The 27,357-nt window shown below is 50.8% G+C and overlaps 1 protein-coding gene across 1 annotated transcript in view; it reads left to right on the top strand.

Annotated features, from left to right (window-relative positions):
• The window catches only part of PKD1L2 (polycystin 1 like 2), a 95,452-nt gene that overhangs the window by 40,330 nt on the left and 27,765 nt on the right, over nucleotides 1-27,357 (top strand). The window contains exons 17-30 of the mRNA XM_045046016.1: nucleotides 915-1,046; nucleotides 2,397-2,579; nucleotides 3,987-4,111; nucleotides 5,105-5,231; nucleotides 5,862-5,993; nucleotides 9,792-10,014; nucleotides 10,576-10,769; nucleotides 14,881-15,111; nucleotides 17,874-17,975; nucleotides 20,097-20,275; nucleotides 21,918-22,064; nucleotides 24,984-25,183; nucleotides 25,835-26,052; nucleotides 26,787-27,003. Of these exons, the coding sequence (XP_044901951.1) occupies nucleotides 915-1,046; nucleotides 2,397-2,579; nucleotides 3,987-4,111; nucleotides 5,105-5,231; nucleotides 5,862-5,993; nucleotides 9,792-10,014; nucleotides 10,576-10,769; nucleotides 14,881-15,111; nucleotides 17,874-17,975; nucleotides 20,097-20,275; nucleotides 21,918-22,064; nucleotides 24,984-25,183; nucleotides 25,835-26,052; nucleotides 26,787-27,003 (2,410 nt within the window). The remainder of the gene's footprint in view (nucleotides 1-914; nucleotides 1,047-2,396; nucleotides 2,580-3,986; nucleotides 4,112-5,104; nucleotides 5,232-5,861; nucleotides 5,994-9,791; nucleotides 10,015-10,575; nucleotides 10,770-14,880; nucleotides 15,112-17,873; nucleotides 17,976-20,096; nucleotides 20,276-21,917; nucleotides 22,065-24,983; nucleotides 25,184-25,834; nucleotides 26,053-26,786; nucleotides 27,004-27,357) is intronic.

The raw sequence follows: 27,357 nt of genomic DNA, 5'->3' as shown, positions 1-27,357 counted from the left end.
ATTCTTGATTTTGGCTCAGGTCATGATCCCAGGGGTTGTGGGAACTCTGTGCTGAGCAGGAAGCCTGCTTAAGATTCTCCCTCTCTCTCTCCCCCTTCCTCTGCCCCTCTCCCCTGCTCATGCTCTCTCTAAAATAAAATAAAAAAAAAGAAAGAAAGAAAAAGAAAAGAGAAAAACTGAGATGAATTAAAATGAAACAAAGTTTAAAATTCAGTTCTCCAGCTGCACTGGTCATGTTTCAAGGGCTCAGTAGTTCCATTTGGTGAGTGGATGGTGCAGAGACAGGACCTTCCATCATTGCAGAAAGTTCTATGGGGCAAGTGCTGAAACTATCTCTTTAGTTCTTGTGTGTAGCTGTCAAGGCCGGTCCCTGGCCCCTGTAAGGGCTCTGTGGCTTAGGAGACACAGTCCCCAGAAGCCTCTCCACTCCTCCCTCCAACTTCAAAGCCAGCACCTCAACATCTTCAGACCCTTCATTTCCTCCTCCCTCCCTCCCCAAATTTCCCCTCCTCACTTCCTTTTCCTTCCTCCCCCGCCCTATTCTCCACCTCTGCCTCCACCCACACATCTCCTTCTCTCTGACCCTCCTACCTCCCTCTTACAAAGACCCCTGTGATGACAGTGGCCCCACCTGGTTAACCCAGATATGCTCCCATCTCAGAACCTCTCACTTAATTAAAACTCCAAAGCGATTTTGCCAAAGTCCCTTTTGCCATGTGACGTGACATACTGACAGGTTTCAGAGATTAGGATGTGGACATCTTTGGGAGGCCATTCTTCTGCCTGCCACACAACCTATGAAGCAAACAGAGGTCTGCGGGCTTTGGAAAACCCCAGATGAGCCTGGTCACTTGCTGTGACCCCAAATCTTTCTGAGACAGAAATTACATTTCTTCTTCCTCCCTCTGCATCAGGTCAGAGAGCACATGCTGGGGTCACTGTCTGCGGTCACCGCCACCCTGGGGGACATGCAGAAGGTGCAAGGGCTGGCCCAGGTTCTGAGAGAGGTGACCCACCGCAGTGAGGAGCTCACACCCACGGCCCAGGTGAGTGAGGCCCCCTGCTGACCCGGGCCGAGCCACGGGACACACACCTCTGCAGTGGGTCACTGACGACCCTCCTCAGGTCGACGGTCCCTCAGTCACGGGGCCACCAAAGCTCCCACCATTTGGTTTCCAAGGGTCCTGCATGGGTGGTGCCCAGAAAGAGAAGACGTCCTCCCGCAGCCCCTGTGTCTCATTCTGGTGTCCCAGCCGGGGTGCTCACACACCCCACTCCCTGACCTGCCAGGGGCACCCCAAGGGAGCAGCTGACTCTAATCACTGAGGGACACTCCAGTGTGTGCCCAGATCCTGCTGCTAACCCACCCATGTTCCCCGTAAATACACCACTGACGTCCAGCTGCCAGCTCCTGCCCTTCTTTCTTCTTCGACCCCCGCCCCACCAGCCCACTCTGCCTGCCCACACCTGCAATCCTTGCCTCAGGGTCTGCCTCTTGAAGAACTCAAATGACATCACCATGCTCCCAGTGAAATGGTAGCCAAGGGTTCAAAATGGAGCCCTAAGCAGGGAGGGGAGAGCTACCCTGGCTGTGCTTCACCTACTTTCAGGAGGTGGAGCCCCTCACATTCTCCAGCCTGGAGCCAGCGAGGCTGACCTTTATTTCTGAGGCCACGATGCTTTTAACATCACACTTGCCATTTGCACACCCATTTGCTCATCCATCCGTTCCATACGCATGCATTGATTCGGTACCTGTGTACATCCGCCCCTCCATCCTTCCATTCGCTTATCCAGGCACTAATTTACTCATTCATTCAACAAATGCTTCCCGAGTGCCTAGTATATACTGGGTACTGTGCACACACCAGGCACTGAGAATTCAGCAAGTCACACAGACATAGCTTCTACCCTTGCGGCATTTTCAGACTACTGGGGCAGCAAGAATTTACACAAATACACACAGAACCACAAAACCGGAATAAGTGTCTTGTCCATTCATCTATCCATCTACCACCCACACATCCATCCAGCCACCACCCATCCATCCATCCACCACCCATCTATCCATCCATCCATCCATCCATCCATCCATGCATCCATCCCCCCCAGTTAGGGAATGTTTACTGCTATGAGCTAGGCGTGTGCGAGGCACTCTGGAAAGACTCAGAGATGGACTAGGGTACTCTCCTGAAGGAACTTCGCACACTGTGGGAAGGAGAAGCTGACCTAAAGCGAGTGATACAGGCAGCCTGTGCAATGGGCCCAGATTTTCCCTAGTTTATCTCCCCGCCCTGCTCCCCTCTACTGCAGCCCTTATCCTTGGAATGGTGCAGGGGCTGGTCTGGCTCAGGAGGGGCTCACGTTGCTTTCCCTTCCCCTTTGGGTGAGCCCAGCGGGAGGCCACCTGGGTTCTGCAGGATGCCAGTGAAGCTCTGTTGGCAGCGAGCTCTAAGGCCCATCCTGAGGACCAGAGGCGCCAGGCGGCCACCAAGGACCTGTTTCAGGCCGTGGGCAGTGTGCTGGCAGCTTCCTTGAGGGATGGACCGGAAAACCCTACCGGGGCCCACGGCAGCCAGGTAGGTGTTTCAGCCCAGATGCAGGCCTCCCGGCTACCACATGCCCCGCTCACACCAGCCTTTCTAGATGGGTCTTTCTCTTCATCTTTCTCAGATGAGGAAACTGAGACACAGAGGTTAAAGTCCTCTCTAGGGAACTGGAAGAAAAGTTCCAGAGACCAGAGCTTCTGGGAGCCAGTGTGGTATACTAGGCAGAGCACAGGCTTTGGAGCAAGGCAGCCTGAGTTCAAATCCTGCCTCTGTCACTTTCAAACCCTGAGACTTGGGCTGGGTGCATGACGACTCTCGGCCTCATTCCTCATCTGTAAACTGAGGCAACCCGCCACCTCCCAGATAAGCCACCGACTGGTGAGATCACACGTCCACCCTCCCGGTTCTCAAAACACAGAACGCTGTTAGAACAGAGGCAGCCTCTGGAGTGAGAACGGACGTGGCACTGTCTCATGCGGCCCCAGCGCCCTGACGGGCCCCCAGGGGAAGGGCCTCCCAGGATGGCCTCACGATGGAGCTGAAGGCCCATCTCCTTCACCAGGTGGGGCTGTGTCACGTCTACTCGGGAGCACGCACACACACACACACACACACACACACATTTATGTTCCAATACTTATACTCACACATACCCTCAAACACACATTCATACGCAGACACACAATCACACATATACTCACAACTACATACACACTTAAGTCTTTATATTCACGTCACCCTTAAATACATACATTCGCACCCACTCAGTCATATCCTCTCTCTCACACACACACATACACGCACACGTGTAATCTGTGCCCCAATAGGAACTCTTTGCAAACGTCCAGCCCTTCCCGGGTCCTTGACCTCAGTGAGCCCACATCCTCATCTGGGGGTTTGGGTGGGGTGAGCAGCAGTCCAAGCCAGGTGACCCTGTAAAATGGCTCTGCCTGTGGCTTTCCATTTCCCCACAAATAAGACATGGGCTGTGGGTGGACGGCAGGGTCGGACAGAGCAGCACAAAGAGGCACAGAGCGTGACAGCCTAGCACACGGACTCAGGAGCCAGATGCCTCTCCACCTCACCGTTGAGTCCTGGCACTTGCCTTTTTCCACATGTGACCTCCACAAGTCACTCATCCTTTACGTGGCTTTGTTTCCCTGTCTGCCAAATGGGTAAGTGAGAGCACCTGCCTCACAGAGTTGTCGTGAGGATGAAAAGGGTTCACATAAGTGCTGGAATCCGTGCAATTGTTACTCTTCATTCCCTACAGAGCCTGGCGCTCAATGAACGGCAGTGTTGTCCCTTGCTCACTCCTCTGCGCGCCCCCCACCCCCTGCCCAGTCCCTGCTGAAGGCCCCACACTAGCCTGGTGACGGTGAGCAAAGGTGGCATATGGACACGGGTCACAGCAGCATCCCCTGCTTCCTCTTCCAGATGGCCACCGTGCCCCAGCTGCTCGATGTTGTGGAGCGAGTGCAGGCTGCCCTCCTGCTGGGGACACTGCCTGGGGGCCTCCCGGCCACTCTGGCTGCCCCTTCCATCTCCGTGTACACGAACAGGTAACCAGCAGCACTGGCATCCCCAAGACAGCCTGTCCCCTGACCTGGCTCGTTCCATAGCCGCAGCCCGAGACCCTGTGACAGGCAGAGCCCAGGCAGCCAGGCTTGGAAGTGGGAGGGCTTTTCACCGAGAGAAGGTCCCCACGTTGGGTGCTTGTGCAGCGTAGGAGGGCAACGGCTGAGTCCACACCCCGTCTTGGAGCCACCCACAAGTCCTGAGAGTTGGGTCACGTGGGAGCCATGCAGGCAGGGAGGCTGAATGAAGGGGGCCTGCCCACCTTTAACCACATCTGGGGTGTGCCTGGCCAAGCTCGGTGCTCCCCAGAGCTGTGGGCTGGATTCAAGAGCACTTGCCTTGGGAGTTCGTGGACCTGAGGATGCCCTCCACCCTGCATTCCTCCCCCTGACAAGCAAGGGCTGGACCACACTGCAGGCCCTGCTGGGACACCTGCAGTGAGCACCCTTCTCCGATTCGCCATGCCAGGGTTACCCTCCTGGGTCCCAGGGGCAATTTCCTGAAGCAGCACTCTGACCAGAGCTAGGGTCTGAAACCAGGTCCCCAGTCTAATCAGACAGGACACTGGCAAGGGCCAGAGAAGATGGGGCTGGGAACCCATGATACCAGAGATCAAGTAGGTAGGGGAGCTAGGCCGAGAGAAATGCTCACATCAAAGCTCACTTATTCATTCAGCAAAGGATGTGTTGACCCCCACTGTGTGCCAGGCACTCTTGTTGGCACGGGGGGTGCGGCCTTAAACAAAGCTGGCTAAAGCCCTGTCCTCACAGTGTGTGTGTGTGTGTGGGGTGGGGGGGGTCGTCGGCTACCTTCCATGCTGTTCCATTGACACGAGCGTACAGAACCGCCTTTGGGGACTGAAGCAGAGCCGCCTGCTCTAATGGCGATACTGGGGCTCCCGGCAGAGCAAGAACTCTTCCTCTGACACTGACTTTCCTCTCTCTCTCCTGGCACCTCTGCTCTCGCCTTGTGGCCAGAATACAGCCCCGGAACTGGCGGGGCTCCTCTGTGCACACCGCCGCCACTCACTCTGCGACCTTCACCCTGCCCGCGGCCTCCTCCCTTGGCTCCATGGAGGCCAGCCAGGAGCCTGTGGACATCAGGGTAACAACAGTAATGCCCTCCTCGGGAGCAGCCCTTTACAGCTTCTAAGGCACTTGCACTCGCATGCGTGTTTGCTCAGTTATGTTGATGACGGCCCTTTCGATTACACATATCACTATGCCCATTTTACAGATGAGGCTCAGTGACCTGCCCGAGGCCACAAGCAAAATGGCAGGGCTGGGATGCAGACTCCCAAATCCATCCTTCTTCCACTGCGTGGTCGAACTTCCCCGGCAGCCTCGGTTCAGTTAGTTCCTGGAAGTAAGGTTCTTCGGACTTCGTTCCATAACTAGGAAACGGCAAGCCCAGGGCTCTTTTCACTCCCAAGTTAGGGCACATCTCTCTTTCTCTTGGGGACTCGCTGGCTTTGCCAAGAAAAAAGGCTCAGATGGTTTTACAGTCCAGCAGCTGCACCACTCTAGCGGGTCTGAGCAGGTCCTCAGCCTTGAAAGGCAGACACACACCCAGAAAGCCAGACACAGCTAGCTAACAACAGGGTCCCCCATTCACCCCATAGAGCAAGGGCCACTTGTCCATCCCATCTTGGGAAACCCTGTCATTCACACAGGGACGCAAGTCACCTTCCAGCCTTCAGGGGCCTTGGCCAGCACTCTGTGTTCTTGGTTTCAGATGATGAGTTTCCCGACGAGCCCTTTCCCAGCCCGAAGTCACTTTGATGTCAGTGGAACTGTTGGTGGCCTCTGTCTGACCAGCCCCAGTGGACATCTCATACCCGTGAAGAATCTGTCGGAGAACATCGAGGTAGAACTTGGGGGTGCTTTCAGAAGTCAGGTGTCACTTCTGTTTTCTTCTTCAACTTGGTTGGGACCAACAGTTGATTAAAGAGGAGAATCATTAAGAATGGTCCATACCCTGTCTTACACGTTGTATTTTAACTTAAAACTATAAATGTATATCATTGTCAATCTTGGGGTGTACAATTGAAACATTTCTTTCAATCTGTTGATTGGAATTTTAATCATTTTCATTACATTAACCACCCTTACATTGAAGGCTCTGAAATGTCCAATTTTCTCTAAAATGAAGCAAAAACATCAGGGTGCCTGGGTGGCTCAGTTGGTTAAGCATCTGACTTTGGCTCAGGTCATGATCTCAGGGTTTGTGAGTTCGAGCCCTACATCAGGATCTCTGCTGTCAGCCCAGAGCCTGCTTTGGATCTTCTGTCCCCCACCCCTCCACCCCTCTCGCTCGCTCAAAAATAAATAAAAACATTAAAATGAAGCAAAAATATAAGCGCACCATGGTGCAATACAAGATCAGATCCTCTTGAGGATCTCTTGAGATTTTAGTGAGTTTTTTCCTAATCTAGTTTTCTCATCAATGACTAATTCAATACCAATGTTTAGCAATTCATCTTTCCTGTATCTCCTCAAAGCATTCAGCTTAAGTTTTTATGCAAATAATTCTTTTCACACTAGTACTCTGTCACTTTATGTCACTCTGTGGAATATCTCATTAAAATTGACCTTTACAGGGGCGCCTGGGTGGCTCAGTCAGTTAAGCATCTGACTTCGGCTCAGGTCATGATCTCACGCTCCATGAGTTCAAGCCCCGCGTCAGACTCTGTGCTGACAGCTCAGAGCCTGGAGCCTGCTTCAGATTCTGTGTGTCTCTCTCTCTGACCCTCCCTCGTTCATGCTCTGTCTTTCTCTGTCTCAAAAAGAAATAAACGTTAGAAAAAAAATTTTTTTTCAATTGACCTTTACAAACACATGTGGACATAAGCAGCTTTGGGATAAACACATGTGCCCACTGGTGAGCTCACACCTTGACTGGCAGGAGAGAGCTGTCATAGGCTGGGTTCTCTGGAAGCAGGTGCTGAGAAAGAGCTTGGGGTGCTAGATGTTTGCTGAGACCCACACCTGCAAAGAGGGAGGAAGGACAGCAGGACCGGGCAGAAGGAGGAGTCAGATCGCAACCCAGACCTCACAAAGCCCCGGTCAACTCAAGGGGGTGTGCCGTAACAAGTACCAGCCATTAGAATGATAATAATCAAGCTTATTATTTTTTGTATGTTTTGATGTTTTGATATCTTAAAAATCTTGCTGGTGAGGAAGAAGTCTACACCTTTCATATGTAGACTAACCAACCCCAAGTCCATACCCCCAACAAGCCCCTTTATCTGACTCACACACCAAGTCAACATTTCCCTGTCCTAAACCATCCCGAGGCCAGGTACCAGGCCACCAGATGAGACCATTCCTATAGTCCCAACCCTGCTGAAATCATCCAAATGGGCCTATCTGAAAACGGCTTACTCTGTCCTGCCGTGCCGTTCCCATGGAGATCCCAGTAACGGCCCTGACCTGAGCTTTCCCCTGTGCCTGCCCCTGCCTCCTGACCCCTGTGGCCCCGCATGGCATGGCAGTCCCCTCCTCTTAGGAAATGTAAGTCACAGATTCTTTCAGTGGCACTGGCCCCTCCATATCAGCACTCAGTCGCCTCCATAAATTAAAACCCCTCATTTACAAAGGAGACAGATGTCCCACAGCAGGCTGCTAAGTCTTGGCCTCATACCCCCTCTTTGCCCCCTGGATGCAGGAGGCCCCAGGGAGGGTGTGCCTCAGACGAGGTGGAGCTCTGCAGCTGGGACCGACCCTGAAGGAGCAGACAGCTGGAGCCTGTCTGTGAGTGGGGAGCAGGCCCTTCCTGGAAGGGGGCACATGGTGGACCATGCCCATGTCTAACACAGAAGGCCACCAGAAATAAGAGCGCACAGTGGGCATCAATCAGTCTGTTTTAAGAAGGGAACACAGAGCATCAGTTAATGGAGAATGGTTATGAGAACTTCTAACATATTAGTAATAGCAGAATAATGATAGCTGCTAAGTTTTTAGTATTACTCTGTATCTGACACTTGGCTAAGTATTTTGTATGTAATATCATTAAAAATTTTGTTTAATGTTTATTTGTTTTTGAGAGAGAGACAGAGAGAGAGCGCATGCGCGCACAAGTGGGGGAGGGGCAGAGAGAGAGGGAGACACAGAATCCAAAGCAGGCTCCAGGCTCTGAGCTGTTAGCACAGAGCCCAATGCAGGGCTCAAACTCACCAACTGCAAGATCATGATGTGAGTTGAAGTCGGACACTGAACCGACTGAGCCACCCAGGTGCGCCCCCCCCCGCTTTAAAAAAAAAATTTTGGGGGGCGCCTGGGTGGTGCAGTCGGTTAAGCGTCCGACTTCAGCCAGGTCACGATCTCGCGGTCCGGGAGTTTGAGCCCCGCGTCAGGCTCTGGGCTGATGGCTCGGGGCCTGGAGCCTGTTTCCGATTCTGTGTCTCCCTCTCTCTCTGCCCCTCCCCCGTTCATGCTCTGTCTCTCTCTGTCCCAAAAATAAATTAAAAAAAAAAAAAAAGATTTTTTTGTACTATATGTTTTTTCATTTATTTATTTGGGGGTGGGGGAGGGGCAAAGAGAGAGATGGGGAGAGAGAATCCCAGGCAGGCTCCATGCTTCCAACACAGAGCCCGCCATGGGGCTTGAGCCCACAGTGAGATAGTGACCTGAGCCAAAACCAAGAGTCGGACGCTTAACGGGCCACCCAGGCACCCCCAAAATATTTTATTTTTAAGTAATCTCTACACCCAATGTGGGGCCTGAACTCCCAACCCTGAGATCAAGAGTCACGAGCTCCACCGACTGAGCCAGCCAGGCGCCCCGTGTATGAGATACCATTTTTAATACCCTGAATGAGTCTACGTGGTGTACTGATGACAAGGTAGCAGAGGCTCTGAGTGGCCTGTTAACTGGCTGGAGGTCCCACAGCTGATATAGGACAGAGCCAAGATCCAAACAGAGGTCTCTCTGCCTCTCTGGCCTGTGCTCCTAACTTAGACACTTCACTTGCTTCACACCATCATCAACATGACCATAGTTCACACAGCACACTTGAGCGAATGAGAAAAAGTCTGTCCTCTTTCTGTACGGATGCAGCCCAGTCCTTGGTATGCAGTTTGATGAGTGTGGTGGGTGAATAACAGCCCCCCAGGATGTCCATATTCTCATCCCTGAGCCTGTGGATTTGCCACCTTACATGGCCAAGGGGACTTTGCAGGTGTGATTAAGTTAAGGATCTTGAGATAGAGAGATGACCCTGGATGATGTGGGTGGGCCCAGTGTCATGCCAGCTCCTTACAAGAGGCAGAGACAGGGAGAGTTAACTACAGAAGACAAAAGGCTGATCTGATGACAAAAGCAAGAGGTTGGGGTGATGTAGGGAGGGGCCCTGAGCCAAGGGACACGGCACCCTCAGAAGCTGGAAAAGGCAAGGCTCTCTCCTAGAGCCTCCAGACGGCATCAGCCCGCCAACCTTAGCCCCGTGGAACTGATTCTGGACTCCTGGCCTCCAGAACTGTGAGACGGCAGATCTGTGGTATCATAAGCACCCAGATAAGCAGCCCCAGGAAGCTGATAAGACGAGCACAGCAGAGTGGATCTCGGTTCCCCGGGCACTCACCCTGCCCTGCTCTGCACAGCAGCCCTGATGCTTACTGGCACTCCCATCCCGGCACACCCCTGATGTAACTGTTTCTGATGACAGATCCTGCTGCCCCGGCTTTCAAAAGGACACAGTGAGCCAACTGTGTTAAACTTGACCAGTCCTGAAGCTTTGCGGGTGAACCTGACTACAGATGGCGTGGCTTTGGGGATCCAGCTGCATTGGAGGCCTGATATCCCACTCACGCTCAGCCTGGGCTACGGCTACCACCCCAATGAGACCAGCTATGACGCCAAAGTTCACCTTCCGCCAACGGCTGCTGCAGGTAATCCATCAACTGGGCCAGCTTCTTGGGCAGTGGGGAGAGGGTAACCAACTTAAAACTTGAGAATCAGAAGCCATGGGGAAAAAAAACTTTTTTTGTTACATTAAATGCCTATTTTTTGGTGTTATTACTACTACTACTGTTATCATCAGTATTATTTATTATCTGGCAACATTAAGTGAGCACCTACTAAACACCCTGAACTGATATGCACTTATAGGACTAACTTCACTGCAATCCTCATTACAACCCTTGGGATGGGCACTATGGACATTTCCTCTTGCCAGATAAGAACAGAGAGGTTAACTGGTACAAAGTCACACAGCCAAGAAGGGACAGAATCAGAATTTGAGCCCTCATCTACCTTACTTGGCATTCGTGCTGACTTGGGAGTGCCTCCTATTCTCTGCTCCAGATCTCAAGGGAAGAGGGCTTTCTTAGGATATCAGGGAGACCATCAGGGTCAGCTCCCCTGGCCAGTCACCTTGGTCTTTCTCTCCCATGACATTAGCCCCAGTCTCCACAAGGCTTTGGGCTGACCTGGAGCCCTCTCTCTTGCAGATGGACTGTCCACGTGGATTCTGAACCCAGAGGACCTGCATTTTGGAGAAGGCATCTACTATCTGACTGTGGTCCCCGAGTCTGACCTGGAGCTAACCCCCACCAGGGACCTCACAGTTGGCATCACCACCTTCCTGTCCCACTGTGTGTTCTGGGATGAGGTCCAGGGGACTTGGGACAACTCTGGGTGCCAGGTAAGGAGAGGACACAGCTCTCATGGCTGTTTTGCACCCCTCTACAGTGTCTTTGCATATGCTGTCCCCTAGGCCTGGAATGCCCCTCCTCCCCCAGTATGGTTAACTAGATCCTGCCTCCAGTATCACTTCCTTGAGAAAACTGTTCTTAACCCCCGGGCAAGTCAGATTTCCTGCTGCAAGCTCTCCCAGTACATACATCCATTCCTCCATAGCACTAAACACAGCACTAAGCCATTTCATATCTACTCAGGAAGTCACTGGGATGATGTCTATTCCCTCAGTGCACCAGGAGCCCCATTAGTCAGGAACAGTGTGCTTTGCTCACCATTGAGAACAAATGACCATTGAATGAATGGACATTCATCGCTAAGGAACTGAACTCAGAGTCCTTTATTCCATGCCAGGTGCTGTGTTCCGTGCTCCACAATAACCCTCTAAGACAGTAGGAATTCCCATTCTAAGGTGGTAAAACAAAGGCTCAGGAAAGTCAACAAATTTACCCCCAGATCCCTTGCCTAGTAGGTGGGAGAGCTGGAACTCAGACCCAAGCCCGTCTGTCTCCAGCGCAGGAGCCTTCTGTGAGATGCAGCACTGCTTGCCCAGACCCCCACCCAGTCTCGCCAAGCCCCTGGATGGCACATGGCTCTATTAATTGCAATCAAATCCCTGTCTCAAGTCAGCTCAGCTCTGCCCATGACAGTGTCCAGACATTAGCTCTGAGGTCATCAGAGGCCATCTTTCATGCATCAGTGTTCCTCTTCTGCCTTCCATGCCTTTGATCTGCTGTTCTCTCCCTGGGCCAAAGGCCCTTTATACCTACCCTGCATGGAAAACTCCTGTGCTATTCACCCTTCCATCTCCCACTCCAATGTCACCTTCTTGGAAGCATCCAGACATGGGGACTCTCCCTTTCTGGACTTCCACAGCATTTCATACTCTCCCCAAACAGCAACCTCCACATCTAGCTGAAATTTATCACATACCTGTCTCCATCTAATAGACCGTACCTTCTTTCATTTATTTAACAAATATTTGCCATGCGCAAGGCAGTGGGGATATAATGGTTAGAAAAACCATTGAGCTCTCGGTCCAGCAGAGGACCCAGCCAAGAAGCAAATGCCACACATAATCAAATGACAATGGTCACAAGTAGTGTAAGAAGCCAGGCCCCAGCAGAGCCACAGAAGGGGACTCAGACCCAAGCTCCTTCCGGCTTTGTTTCTGCTATAACTTCAGCTCCCTTGTCAACTCCTGCCCTGGCTTCTGGCCACCACACAGAGGGAGTTCCCCAAAGTGTCAGGAAGAAACGGGTGCATCGCAACGTCCAAGAGACAACATGTTCCCCATGCCCGCAATAGAGCCCTTTGTACCTCGTGAACAAGGCCCTGGGTGTGTTGCGACCTTCCCAGAGTCCTCACTCCCGGCAGCTGTTTGATGCCCACTCTGCTGGCCTGGAGTGCCCGGCAGGCTGTCCTCAGAGGCCCGAGGCTCAGAAAGAGGGATGGTGTAGCCAATGGGGGCGTGGGCTCTGCTGTTGGACAGACTTGGGTCCAATCCCACTTCATCAGGACTGGGCAGGTGACTTTGGGCAGGTTGCCGCACCTCTCTCAGCTTTCCCATCTGAAAATGGGGATACAAGCTGGTTACCACTTACAGTTGGGGCGGGGCCTGGACAGGAATAGGGGGATCAAGTAGTTAGTGTGGGGTCTGGCACAAGTGAGTGCTCCACAGAGTCAAATGGTTGCTTTGTTGAACAATCTGAACACAGAGAAGACAAAACTATATATAAAATGGAAATCAAGGAGACAATGAACATGGGACTTGGGTGGCGGTTGGGTGCCTGAGGACAGCCCAGGGGAGGAGCATGAGGACAGCCCAGGGGAGGACTACTTATCTAACTGTAAGTTATTGGAAAGTTCCTAGCTTTCGAGTAGGGTAGGGGGTTCTCAGGACTTACTATGTTATTGAAAATATACACCTACTAATACATGCGTACATGAATGCGGGACATACAAAAGTCAGATGTGGGAGTGTGTCGTGGACGAAATTCATATATATGAATCCAATATATACGCAATGCTCATTATATAGAAGTAGATACAGATAGCTATAGCTATAGATAAAGATCCCTGGGGAGCCATAAATAAGTAAATGGGTGGAAAGACAGCACCAAATTCTCTAAATGGCTAAAGAAAGCTCCAAGTCTGTAGACCGCAGACCTTCTCAAGGGGTAAAAGCAGAATTATTGCAAGGGGGCTGAGAATCTGTATTCCTGCTTAAATATTTTCTCAAAGGTCACTAAAGGTGCAACTACTTTAGCAAGGGTATGCGCAGATTTATTCCCGGAGTTCAAGAGACTCTCATGCTGGAAGGGTTGGGAAAGCCCGGGAGGACAAAGATGTAGACATAAAAAGCCTGGTCCCTGGGCACCCAGCGCTGACATGGTCTTGTCACTGGCACCTGCTTGGTTTCTTCTCTGAAACCATCTCCACTCCTTCCGAGTGCCCCAGGCGTTCCCGTAAGGCCCACAGCTGCATGACAATCGCTGACCAGGATTGGGAAACAGTGAGAAAAACAATGAAGCAAACACGGAACTAAGGGCCATGTGAAATCTGTCAATAAACACTTGGTGTCATGCCCATGTGACCCCTCTGCTGGGTGGCTTGTTAAGGAAAAGAGACAAGAGTTACCTGCTGGGGCAGTTTGGGCTGCAGCAGGTCCTTCCTCATGTGCTGAGCTGAGGGGAGAACTTTCTGCATGCCAGTGTTTCCTGCGCCCCACCCCTCCCACCTCACCACCTCCTGGTAGACCCTGAAGTGAAAAGTGGCACTAAGTTGTGGGGTTGAACATAATCTCTGCCCACCAAATGGCCCGGGGGGGTAACTGAAAGTTGACAGAAGGATTTAGGAAAGGACTTAAGTGCAAGGTGTGAATTAAGAACACAGATGGGGGTCCCCAGCCCTGGTCCATTCCTGTCTCCACCCCCACCCCTGGCCCCAATGTTATGGTCCTGTACCACAGGGGACCATGTACCCAAGCTCCATCCACACACCTTGCCCCCCATAGCCACATCCTGCCACCCTCATGCCCAAGGGTGGGCACATCGGTGGCCAGTCCACCAGAGAAGAGTGATCCTGAGGCACAGGGCTGTGCAGGCCCTAGAAGCAAGGGATTCCAGGTCCAGGTCCCCAAACCATAGTCTAGAAGGGGGAATCCCAGGGCCAGGACTAGGGTAAAACAAGTCAGACATCTATGGTGCAAAATTTAAGGAGGGCTTCATCCTCAGGGTCACCTAGAGCCTTTCCCTAGACACGGTGAGTGCTATGTGCTGTGGTCGGCACGTCCCTGGGGCCCCCTGACTCCCTGTCTTGTGCAGACAGGTGCTGCCTGAGGATAGCTAGAGCAGCACGCACTCAAAGCATGAGCCCAGGCGAGGGGCCCCTGGTGCCTAAACCTAAGAGGGGTGAAATTTAGGGAGCGCATTCCTGGTGCTAAGACACCAATTCAGGATTTAAACATTTGCCCTTCCCTTTTCTTTACATGATTCCCCAGTATCAGTTTTTTGTTTTTTTGTGTTTGTTTTTTATCTTTAGTGTGAGATGACCGACTACCCTAGCGTGTCCCAGGACTTGGGACTTTCATTTTTAGAAATAGATAAGTCCCTGGAAACCTGAGATGAGCTGATTACCCTGGATGGCCTCTCAGCACCCAGCCTATTGCCTGGCATAGATTTTGCACTCAATACATATCTGTCCAATGAGTGAGCATCGGGCGGAGAATGTAATGGAATCATGTGCACCAAAGCTGTGACAATGGCTGCTAATGGAAGGTGGGGGATAGAGGGAACTTCGCCTTCACCCGTAATAGTTCTTTAAAAGGGCAAAGATGACTCATGAGATACACAGGTGCCCACTGAGAATGACGGGTACAAAGATACTTGTTATAGATAATATTGTTGACATTTAAAGATTTTTAGCTAACTAAAAAATCTCAAGAGAATCCTAGAGCTGGTCTCCCCAGGCTTCCTCAGGGAACTTTCCACCTCCCTTGGGCTTCAGTGAGCCAGAGACATGCTGGCATTCCTAGCAGGGCCTCTTTGGGGTTGCAGGTGGGGCCACGGACCACCCCCTCCCAGACACACTGCCTCTGCAACCACCTCACCTTCTTTGGAAGCACGTTCCTGGTGATGCCCAATGCCATCGACGTCCGCCAGACCACCGAGCTCTTTGCCACCTTTGAAGATAACCCCGTGGTTGTGACTACCGTGGGCTGCCTCTGCGTGGCCTACGTGCTGGTGGTGATCTGGGCAAGGAGGAAGGACGCTCAGGATCAGGCCAAGGTGAGGTTGCATGGTCTGCAGGAATGGGAGGAAGGAGCAGGGGGTGTTCCCTTGCAGGAACTTCAGGAGATGGAGCTCAGGTGGGGAGCGAAAGGGCCAGCAGCAAAGCCAGGTCATCCCAGGCAAGCCAGCTTCTCAGCCTCATTATATATAAAATGTCCATTCTCATCAAATTGCCAGGAGGATTATTCTACTGACCATTTATTGAGGATTTACTAAATGCCAGTGATTATCCCATTTAATGCTCACTTCACCTCTAACAAGAAGATTGAGAGGCCCCAAGACCAACCTCAAGTTCAGCGATTTGCTGGGAAGACTCTCAGAATTCAGAAAAGCTGTGATACTCATGATTATGGTTTATTGCAATGAAGGATGCAGATGAAAATCAGAAAAGGGAAGAGTTCAGGAGAGATCCGGCAAGAGCTTCCGACTACTCCCCCAGGAGAGCTGTATGGACAGACGACATTCTCTAGCAATGGCGTGTGACAGTTCATACGAAGCTCACCTGAGCCCTGGGGTCCAGGGTTTAATGGGGCGTCAGCCACAGACATATGGAGTGCCCACTGAGTAACTGAGGTCAGTCACTCAGTCTCCAACAAATCACCTATCATCACCACCACCACCCAGAGGTCAGACTGATACAGCATGGCCCAAAGCCCTCATCATAAATCAGACTGTTAGCAGAGACTACCTGGTGTGGACCAAGGTATTCAAAGACACTCATCACTTGGGGCGCCTGGGTGGCTCAGTTGGTTAAGCGACCGACTGTGGCTCCGATCATGATCTCACAGCTCGTGAGTTCGAGCCCCGCGTCAGGCTCTGTGCTGACAGCTCAGAGCCTGGAGCCTGCTTTGGATTCCGTGTCTCCCCCTCTCTCTACCCCTCCCCTGCTCATGCTCTGTGTCTCTCCATCTCTCAATAATAAATAAACGTTTAAAAAAAAAAAAAAGACACTCATCATGCAGGAGATTCCAAGCACTCAGGGGTTATCTTTCAAGAGCTGGCCAAGATCCAGGTCTTTCTTTGAAATGTGCAGGGTATGGACAACCCGGGCCTTCTGAGTCCACCCTTAACTGGACGGTGCCTCTATCACCTTACAGAGGAAAAGACCAAAGATCAGGGAGGGCAACTAACTGATCCAAAGTCACCTCCAAGAAGCCAGAATTCAGACCCAGATCTGCCTGACCATAAAACAGGTCTGAGGATAGAAACGAGAAAAACAAATTGCCAACAACAAAGTTCTGATTACTTTTCTAATATGTGTACCGTATCTGACATTTAAGGAGCCTTCAGTAAAATTCTGAGTGTCTGAGTGAGCACATAAATGCTTGCAAGGATGCACTGTCACAAAGTTCTGAAATATTCTCCATTTCCCGCCCTCCCCACACACAGCAACGCCTCTCAGGATGTGAAGGTGGCACAAAGCTTAATAAGCTCATAGTTACAGCATTTATACTGCTGTCTTCGATTCACACGAGGGATTCAACATTAATACTTTAAGCGCCTCCCCTGTCGCTTGGTTCCCAAGAAAGAGACTCTGCAGCGGAGCTGAGTGTGCAGGGTGTTTCACAAGGAGTGCCTGCGCTCAGCCCTGGAAAGGGAGGGAAGGAGGCAGGACGAGCAGAAAGAGAAGCAGCACTGTCCACAACAGCCCAAGTACGGAAAGAGCCCAAGTGTCCACCGAAGGATGAATGGACAAAGAAGATGCGGTGTGTAAGGACAATGGAGTATCACTCGGCAATGAAAAAGAAGGAAATCTTGCCATTTGCAACTACGTGGATGGAACTGGAGGGTATGATGCTAAGCGAAATGAGTCAGAGAAAGACAAATACCATAGGACTTCACTCATGAGGACTTGAAGACACAGAACAGATGAACACAAGGGAAGGGAAGCAAAAATAACATAAAAACAGGGAGGGGAACAAAACAGAAGAGACTCTTAAGTATGGAGAACAAACAGAGGGTTGCTGGAGGGGTGGTGGGTGGGGGGATGGGCTAAATGGGGAAGGGGCACTAAGGAATCTACTCCTGAAATCATTGTTGCACTATATGCTAACTAATTTGGATGTAAATTAAAACAATAAAAGTAAAAAGGAAGGAAGGAAGGAAGGAAGGAAGGAAGGAAGGGAGAGAGAAAGAGAGAGAGAGAGAAAGGGAAGCTGGGCTGGGAGCTCCAGAGATGCCCTGGGTTGGGTCGAGATGCCCAGGTCTTGAGCATGCCCAGATACCACATCAATCTGCCATCGCACGTCAGCCTCCCCAGGAGGGCATATGACCTTAGTAGAGGTGGCTGTCACATCCCAGACAACTGGAGCAGACAACCGTCCACTGCTGGGAGATCTGGATGGCTCACCACAGAGCCCACTGCAACCTCTAGTCCAGCTTTGTTTTGTTTTGCTGCTAAACCACCTTAGCCTTCCTTCCTTTTAAATTCCCTTAGAGTCCCAATCTGGTTACCAATGTTAGAAATTCTAGATAAACAGAGTTGGTATCATTCACCAGATCAAACAATGAACGTTCTCACCTTAATACCAAGTTCATTTCCAGTTTGACTACTTTGAGTCCTATTTAATATGAAATGCATTTTGTACTATTTTATTTTAAAAGTTTTTTATTTCACTTGTTCTCACCCAATGGAATGAATAAATAACATACACAATTTTGCTCTCTTCCCTTGTCATGAATGCCCAGCTCGCTCTTGGCTGCTGTGCAGTGCATGAACCCACTAAACAGGGCCCTCCTAACGTCATCCTTCTGTCCAGGTGAAGGTCACAGTGCTGGAGGACAACGATCCCTTTGCCCAGTACCACTACCTGGTGACAGTCTACACTGGAAACCGGAGAGGGGCAGCCACTTCCTCGAAGGTACCTGTCCATGCAAGACTCCCCCCCCCCCCCCCCCGCCCCGGTTGATCAGTGTGTCCCTCCCAGCAAAGCCCTTGCTGGCCCACTGTTGAGTCACGTTAGCATAGTGAATACGGTATTGTAGGATTTTTTTTTTCTCTTCTCATTTTTTTACAGGAAAGAATCTTTTTGGCAAACAAAACATCACCCCAAGCCCCAATATTTAAAAAGATAAAGTAGGAACTTGTTAAGGGAGAGATGGGGCCTAGCACTATGACACTGGTCATCTCCCTTATCCCTATCAAAGAATAACTCAGTTAGTAACCTGCATGCAAATTTGCTCACATAAGAAGAGTCAGCAAACTGTTATCAACGGGTAGAGAGAAAACAAAACTCTTCAGAGAGAAGGGAGAAAGGAAAGAAAGGAACAGTGCCTCCCATTTGAAAACAAGGAGTCTTAGATTTTTGGGGGTCAACTGATTAGCTGGCATCTAGCTAAAAGGTCAGGCTGAGCCATCTGTCCTGGAGCAGGCTGACGAGAGGTAGTAAAGAAATTATTTCACTTACTTATCAATTCTCTGAGGTTCGTGAACATTTGGCTGTGGAACATACAGCAGGTTGTCCCTGTAATGCTTCGGCATCCTGAGTTAAGTCTGGCCTGTGTGATGTTCCTCATCTCGATACACTATCCTTGACAGCAGCCTCCAAGGTTCCTTTACTCAAACTGAGGGCTCAATGGAACACACTTTGAGAACCACTGGCACTGTGTCTAGTATCTCAGAGGAAGCTCCATTGTTTTTTTCAAAAATGACATTGAGCTTCATTACAGTGGGGCATTTGTCTGTTACTTTTTAAATCTTATTTTCATTTATGTATGCATCTGTTTTATTTTTATTTATTGCTGTCTTAGGTCCTCAACCAGGTGGCTAACATAGAGTAAGAGCTCGGTAACTGTTCACTGAATAAACATAGGAATTAATTTCATCCAACGAATGAAACATTCATCTTATTTCTGTTTGACACTAAAGAGACTACCTTACAGGAAAGACGTGAACACCTACGATCCACAGGCCATTTCTCTTTCTGGAGAGTTGGGCCACATGTCCGTTTGATATTGTCTTAGTTTGGATGGTTAGTAGAGGCCAGGGATGCTGTTAAACATCCTACAATGCACAGGAAAGCCCCCAGAGCAAGGAATCATCCGGCCCAGGATGTCTATAGTGGATGAACCCTGCTGTGGAAGCATAAGTAGTTGCCTTGAGAGGGGGACCCTAGGACACCCCAGTAGGCGACTGGGAAGCTGATAGGGAAGAGAAAGAACTGATAAGGGGTGCATTATCAAATCCGTTACCTCTCTGGGCAGCTGGAGCCTAAACCCACTATGGAACTTGGCAAAATAGTAAGCAACATGGGCCTCAAAGTCACCCCACTGATGGCTGGGGGAACTGGGTCACTTACCCACGAATCCCATCAGTCACTGGTGGAGAACAGCATGTATCGCCATTAATTCTCTGGCACTTCCAGTCTCTGTTCTAACAGCCCAAGAAACCCCAGGAAAGAGATAGCTGCTGGCAGTTGGACGTGGGTGCAGGGACGCTGCAGTGGTGAGGCTGACAGACGTGGGCAGAACACAGATGGCAGTATGGTGGCTGTTTCTGCTCAGGAAATCAGCCATCAGTATCACCTGGACAGCTGCAGAAAAACAGATTCCTGGGCCCCGGCCCCAGGATTTTCAGTTGAGCGGTCTGGAGGGGGGGCCTAGGAATATGCATTTTCAAGACAATGGGCACTCATGCATTCACATCGCAGGGCCAGGTACTCTGGGAGACACTGGGAATATAACTGTTAGGGGGAAAAATCAGTCCCTACCCTAAAGCCCTTACAAATAAGTACATGGGAAGTTTTAAAAAGTTACCAGGAAGAGTTTTATAACTCACACTGAATACGTAAATGCAGATAGTGTGACCCCAAATCTTCATACACCTGAAAAATAATTCAGTAGGCCCAAGATGGGAGGAGAAGAGAGAATGAAGGGGCCATGCTATGTTGGTTTTCGCTGGTTTTTGGACACTTCCAAGGAAACACGGCCAGCAGGGCCTGGTTATCAGGGGGAGTCGGCCTCTCCTAGTCTCTGGATTTCAGGTGACTGTCACCCTATATGGCCTGGATGGAGAGAGTGAACCCCACCACCTGTCAGATCCTGACATCCCAGTTTTTGAGCGAGGAGGAGTAGATGTCTTCTTACTCTCCACCCTGTTCCCCCTGGGGGAACTGAGGAGTCTGCGGCTGTGGCATGACAACTCAGGGGACCGTCCATCCTGGTAAGTCACGGGGCGGGGAGCGGCACACCACGAGAACCCCCTAAGTGCCAGCCCAGGGCTGTGCACGTGCCACCTGGCTGATCCACACAAGCCTCCGCAAACACGTTGAATGGATCCCTACTTCACCGATAAGGACAGTGAGGGCGGGAGAGGCCCACCCATCCATGAGCCACACAGATGGGATCAGGAGCTACAAGGACTGGAAGTTGCAACCCTGGCGTCCAGTGTTAGCTCCACCCTTGGCACACTGAAGCATCAATCTGTCATTGAGCCCCCAGCTCCCCATCTGTAAAATGGGGATAGGTACCTGCTGTGAAGACAAACCTTGCCCAATAAGAGGGGACTGAGGAGACACTGGGCTGATTCTTTAGTGGAAGAGGCAGGAACAGCCGCCCCTGCTAAGCACTAGGCTAAGCCTTCCTGCTTCTGTGCCTTTTTTCACCGGCTCCTCAACAATGACCAAGTACTCTCATTCAGGGACAAGTACCCTCATCCTTGTTTTGCAGGTGGGAAAATCCAAGCCCAGGGAAGGTAAGTGACTTGCCCAAGGTCACACAGCTGGCAAGCTCAGAGCCAAGAATCTGCCCCTTCTGTGTGAGGCCAAAACTAGTCACCTAGATGAGTCATTTCCAGCCTGACCCCCCCATCAGAGGCTTGCAACTTTAGAAAAACACAGCATTTACATTGCTGTCTTTAATTTACCTAAGGGATTACACAGTACTACTTCAAGGGCTGTACATTGGACTCGGAGATAGAGTTGAATATGCAGGGTGCCTGGGACCAGCCCCTGGGCAGGGAGAGAAGGAAGCAGGAGGAGCAGAGGGGGCAGAGCTCTGATGCAGCACAACAGCGTGGCTGACCCCCACGGGGAGCTCTGGAGTGTTCAGAGTCGGGCTGAGATGCCCAGGTCTTGACCACATCCAGGCACTGCACCCATCAGTCACTGGATGTTGGCCTCCCCCGGAGGCTGTGTGACCTCAACAGAGGAGGCTCTTGCATGCCTGACAGGGCTGTCCTCCTGGAAGTGGGAAGACGCGTGTCCAGAGCCTCGTCCGCATTACACAGTAAATGCTCAGCAGAGAGTGGCTGTTGATACTATCACTATTCTTACTGGCCATAAGGCAACAGGGGAAATGGCTGCTCCGGCATCTCCCATCCCAGCAGAGGCGAGATGATCTCATTCCTTACGCGGGCATCAAAGACCTAAATCAGGTTAGATGATTGATACCCATGAAGTCCTGAGTCCAAAATAGATGGCTCGTTCTCTGGGTGGAAGCCGGCAGGAAGATGAGGTTTTGTGCGTCCGAGTCTGCACCTCCCTGAACGCGCACAATTTAGACAACGTGGCTTTCCTCACTTGCATCTGGATGCTGGCCCTGGGCCTGCTGCCCTGCACTAGGGTTAATAGTTTCAGAAGGTACCCTCTTGCAGCAGCATCTCCGGGAGCTCCCCACGTGAGGCCAAATTCACCCGCTGATCGGGGCATTTTGGTCAGGGCACCAAGGAAAATGAAGAAAAATACAGTTTCTCTTTTCAGGAGCTCTTGTTCCTGGGCTCAGGTTTGCAAAGGTGTTACCTTCGTGGTATCCAAAGAAGCCTCACCTCCCAACCTTGTCCTCAAAAGCGCGGGTCCCTTCTGCAGGTACGTGAGCCGGGTGCTGGTGCATGACCTGGCAACGAACCGGAAGTGGTATTTCCTCTGCAACTCGTGGCTGTCCATTGATGTCGGAGACTGCGTCCTCGACAAAGAATTTCCGGTGGCCACAGAGCAGGACAGGAAACAATTCAGGTACTTTCTTCTTTTCAAGCAAACGCTGTTCACCTTATTCTTTCATCTTTAGGGAAGGTGCACTGCAATCCAGGTGAAGCAAAACAAAAACATGTTTCAGCTATCGGGACTGCATAGCTTCAAATGTGTGACGTTAATGACCAATCAGTTTTTCTTGCTGGGACTGAGGGGCCCTGGAGGGACATGGACCCTCTGACACAGAATGATCTTTGACGTGGTGAAAACGGTTGGAACGGTTATCCGTACTTCTTTACAGGTGTCGTACAATAGTATGTTTTATGTGACTGAACAGCCTGATTTTGAAAGGCAATAAATTCCATGTCTGGCCAACTGGGGCTCCTTCTTCATGCTGTTTTACTCCACACGGGTGTTTCAGCACGTGTCTCCCTTAGCTTTACTTCCCTCTTTCCACATCTGCCCAAACACATCAACGCAGATACAAATGTACACACACACACACACACACACACACACTCGTGTGCACACATACAACACCACAGACCGTTTATTTCATATCTTTTAAAATGGAACTACTCCTACTATGTCACCCTTTTTCTTTGATGGTACACCATGAACATCCTTCCAAGACAGTGTGGTTGGGTCAAACTCTTCCTTATTGGCTGCATGATAATCCAAAGACTGGATGTCCCACAACTAATTCAGCCATCCTCCTATTGATGGACACTCAGTCTGTTCCCAACCAATATTAGAAAATCAAGAGACTCCACAAAAACCCGGCAAATATGAAAATGCGGCAAGTATGTTCCTGCATGGCACCCATCTGCTAGAGCTGGGGACCAGCTTTCCTCTTATACGGGCCATGTACACTCTGTTTTGCCACAATCCCCACCCACTCCCTATTATCTTTTTTTTTTTTAATTTTTTTTTAACGTTTATTTATTTTTGAGACAGAGAGAGACACAGCATGAACGGGGGAGGGGCAGAGAGAGAGGGAGACACAGAATCGGAAACAGGCTCCAGGCTCTGAGCCATCAGCCCAGAGCCCAACGCGGGGCTCGAACTCACGGACCGCGAGATCGTGACCTGGCTGAAGTCGGACGCTTAACCGACTGAGCCACCCAGCTGCCCCCACTTCCTATTATCTTACTCCCAACCCACTTCACTCATTTACTTCATTTGTTTGTGTCTACCCAGGTCCCTTTAGGTATGTGAATTTGTCACCTCTACTTTATTTTTGTTTTATTTTTGAGAGAGAGAGAGAGAGGGAATGAGTGAGCGCATGAGTGGGGGACGGGGAATGAATCTTAACTGGGCTCTATGTTCAGTGCAGAGCCTGATGCAGGGCTCGATCCCACAAACCTGGGATCATGACCTTAGCCGAAGTCAAGAGTCAGACACTTAACTGACTGAGCCACCCAGGCGCCCCGTGACCTCTACTTTAAATGGCTTCTGAGTTAGGTTCAAAAACAAAGTCTGTTTCCAGTGCATTTACTGAAAGGTGACTTTCCCTCCTAGCTGCCACTCTGAACAGCCCGGCCTGCAAAGGGAAAAAGTCTGAGTCCGAGAGACTTGGACCCCAGAGAAGTGTAACACAGATGTGGGCACACTGCACAGTTGCACATGCTGCTACTGACTTGCTGCACGACCTTGGAAGAGTCACTGCACCTCTCCAGGTCTCAGCTTCCACATCTGAAAAAGGAGTTGTTTGGTGTGCCTACCCCACGGGGACCCGTGCGCGTCCTGTGAAATGATGTGGGGAGCAAACTTAGCACGGCGAGCACTCGAAGTAAGTGCTCGGTCACAGGAGCAGATCATCAAACGTGCGATGCCTGGAAATGAGACAAAGGGGCGTCTGAAGGCAGGACTGTGTCACTTCCCCATGAATCCTGGTGCCCAGCAGAGCATGGGGCACACAGCACAAGGCTCACCAAATATTTGGTGAGTTGTCAATAGAACGATGGGCAGAACAACCACATGGAAAATCACTGTTGTTGGCAGCTGACCTATCTCTTTATGCACCTTTACTCTGAGTCCAGGCCACTCACACATTACAGAATGATAGTCAAAGTACAACTCTGAGGGGTGCTGGCACTGGCCACCAGAATGGGCGCCAGCTGGGAGCATCAGTTCTGCACACTCAGGAGAAGCAGGGCCCCTGATTAAACTACGTTCTGCTCACAGGGAAATAACACAGATTCTTAAGGAGAATACGGTGCCATTTCCAGAAACCCTGTCTTGCAATTTTTATTCTCTCAAACTGAGCCTGAACCTATAGCCTGGAATTTTTAACCAGTATCCTCCAATGCACTAATTATAACAAACCTAATAGTATAGCTAACTACTGCATGAAAATTATAACAAAAATAATTGCTAGGGGCACCTGGGTGGCTCAGTTGGTTAAGCATCTGACTTCAGCTCAGGTCATGATCTCACGGTTTGTGGGTTTGATTGAGCCTGGCATCGGGCTCTGTGCTGATAGCTCAGAGCTTGGATCCTGCTTCCGATTCTCTCTCTCTCTCTCTCTCTCTCTGCCCCTCTCAAAAATAAATAAACATTAAAAAAATTATAACAAAAATAATTTGCTAACACTGATGAACACTCACATACATGCCAGCTACTTTACCAAATGCTTGACAAAAATGATCACAAACCTTTCAACAGTCCCATTAGGCAGATTATGTTATTATCCCCATTTTACAGACTAGTAAACTGATGTGGAAAGAGTAAAGTAACTTGCCGGAGGACACACGACGAGCAGCAGGGCCATCTAGGATTGCAACTCACTCTGTGCAGAGCCCCCACCATTAACTCTGAAGGATGCTAAGGTGCCGTATGTCTCCCACACTAGAGACAGTAGAGGATAAATCTTGGAAACAAGCCCTTCCCCCGCATCCCAGGACTGCTCCGAAGAGACCAGCCTTCTCCAATCCCTGTCCCTCTCTCCCTGCCTCTTCACAGCCACCTGTTTCTCATGAAGACCTCCACAGGCTTCCAGGATGGACACATCTGGTATTCTGTCTTCGGCTGCTCAGCTCGGAGCAACTTTACCCGCGTCCAGAGGGTGTCCTGCTGCTTCTCCATGCTCCTCTGCACCATGCTGACCAGCATCATGTTCTGGGGTGTTCCCAAGGACCCAGCTGAGCAAAAGATGGACTTGGGTAACTCGCACTGTCATGACGGTCAGGGATAGTGCCATACCATTCCCGAGGTCCCACGACCACCCTCTGATTCAATAATTCAACAAGTACTCACAGACATCAGAAACACCGTTACACTCATTACAGAGGAAGGATACGGGTCAAAATCAGGAAAGGAAAGAGGTGCGTGGGGCTGGGGCAGGGGGAGAGCAGGTACTCAGCTTCCAGTTGTCTTCTCCCCACAGGCGATCTGTGACCATGCTCACTCCTCCTGACAATGATGTGTGACAACACACATGGAACACTGCCAACCAGGGACACTCCCCTGAGCCCTGGTATCCAGAGTTTTATTGGGGCTTGCTCACACAGACATAGCTGACCCCCACATGGCTGACCTTAGCCTCCGGCCCCTCCAGAGGCTGAGGTGATGCTGTGTGGCCAAGGCCCTCACCACTAATCACTGTTAACATAGACTATAGAGTGTGGCCCAGGACCCCAGGTAAACAAAGGTGTACCTACCGGGCAGAACAACCCAAGAGCTTAGAGGTCACCTCCCAGGAGCCACTCTAGGGCCAGACATCTCTGTGGGCAATGTGAGTCCTTACTGCACAGCCACCTTCTGGAAGTGGTGGTGGAGAGTCTCCCACTGACCCCTTCCCTCCTCTGTCCTAGGTAAAATTGAATTCACTTGGCAGGAAGTGATGATTGGACTGGAGAGCTCTCTCCTCATGTTCCCCATCAACCTCCTGATCGTTCAGATCTTTCGAAACACTCGTCCTCGGGTCACTAAGGAGCAGAATGCTGGGAAATGGGACAGGGGCTCCCCCAGCCTGGCCCCCTCACTGCAGTCCATGGAGGATGGCCTTCTGACACTTGAAGTGGTGACCAAGGCATGTCTTCAACCTTGGTGGTGGAGGGGTGTTCTAGCTTGGGCAGAAATGGCGGAGGGAGAACGGAGGCCTGAGGCCTGGCGACCCCACGTTGTCTGACAGCATCAGGCACCAAGATTCATCAACTACACACACATATGTGCACGTGCACACACACATGTGCATGCATGTTTACATGTGCACAGTGCACACACATGTACACCACGTGTGCATGTATACACATGTATAGCCATCACGCAGGTGCACATGTATACACGCACACACCTACAGACATGTACACGTGTGTGCATATACATATACAAAGACATAAAAACATATACATACACTTGCACACATGTATATGTACATACACGTGCACACATACATACACAAAAACACCTACATGTATGCACCTACAATTTCTGGAAACCCTGTGTGTACAAAATATTACACCTTTATCATAGAAACCCATGGAAGGGACTCCTTCTGCATTCATGCACAATAAACATTTACTGAGCACCTACTACATGCCACACTTTGAGAAATACAGCCTGGAATGTATCAGTTCAAATCCTAGAAGAGGGACTCTATAGGTGACAAAATGGAAGCTCAGGGTGGTCCAACGTCACATCTCAGTGGGCAAAGCTGGGATTCAAAGCCAGACCGCCAAGCCCTGGGGTGAATTCTCTTGACCACTATACTGCCCCATCACCTATAGCTCACGTTCCCCTTACCCAACCTGGGCTCGCTTGCAGGATATGTGGAGACTCGTCAGCTCCCTGTTTAAAGCTCTGAAGGTGCCAGCACCTGCCTCTGGCTGGGAGTCAGTGACCTTGATGGACATCAACCAACTGTTGGCCTTGGTGGAAGATGTCATCTGTGTGCAGAACATGGTAGGACAGGAGTCCTGGGAGGAAGCCAAGCAGAGAGAGGACTCTTCAACACGCACTCTTGGGTCTGTACAAGAGGAAGGTAAGTCCTGATGTTTCTGATCTGGGAAAGGGGACCGGGTGGAGACAGGACTTTGGGCTGCATCTGGATCACTAGGGAGTCGAGAAGTCCTATGCAGTGTCTCCCACCGACCTCCCCTGCAACCACCTGCCGTCACCTCCCTCTCTGTACACAGGCAACCCCTTTCTTCACAACGCCAAGCTGCCTTCCCGCTAAAGGCCTTCATGTGTGCTTGGCCTTTCATCTAGAATGTGTTTTCTCCTCTCTTAGCTAATTCCCAATCAGGCGTTAGTCTTGGTTTAAGCACTCCTTCCTCAGGGGAGCAGCCCCACCCCCAGTGCCACAACGGGGCCTCCAGACACATACCCTTTAGCC

The sequence above is a fragment of the Felis catus genome, chromosome E2 (assembly GCF_018350175.1).
Source record: "Felis catus isolate Fca126 chromosome E2, F.catus_Fca126_mat1.0, whole genome shotgun sequence".
Lineage (NCBI taxonomy): Eukaryota > Metazoa > Chordata > Mammalia > Carnivora > Felidae > Felis > Felis catus.
This window is presented reverse-complemented; position numbering and strand designations above follow the sequence as displayed.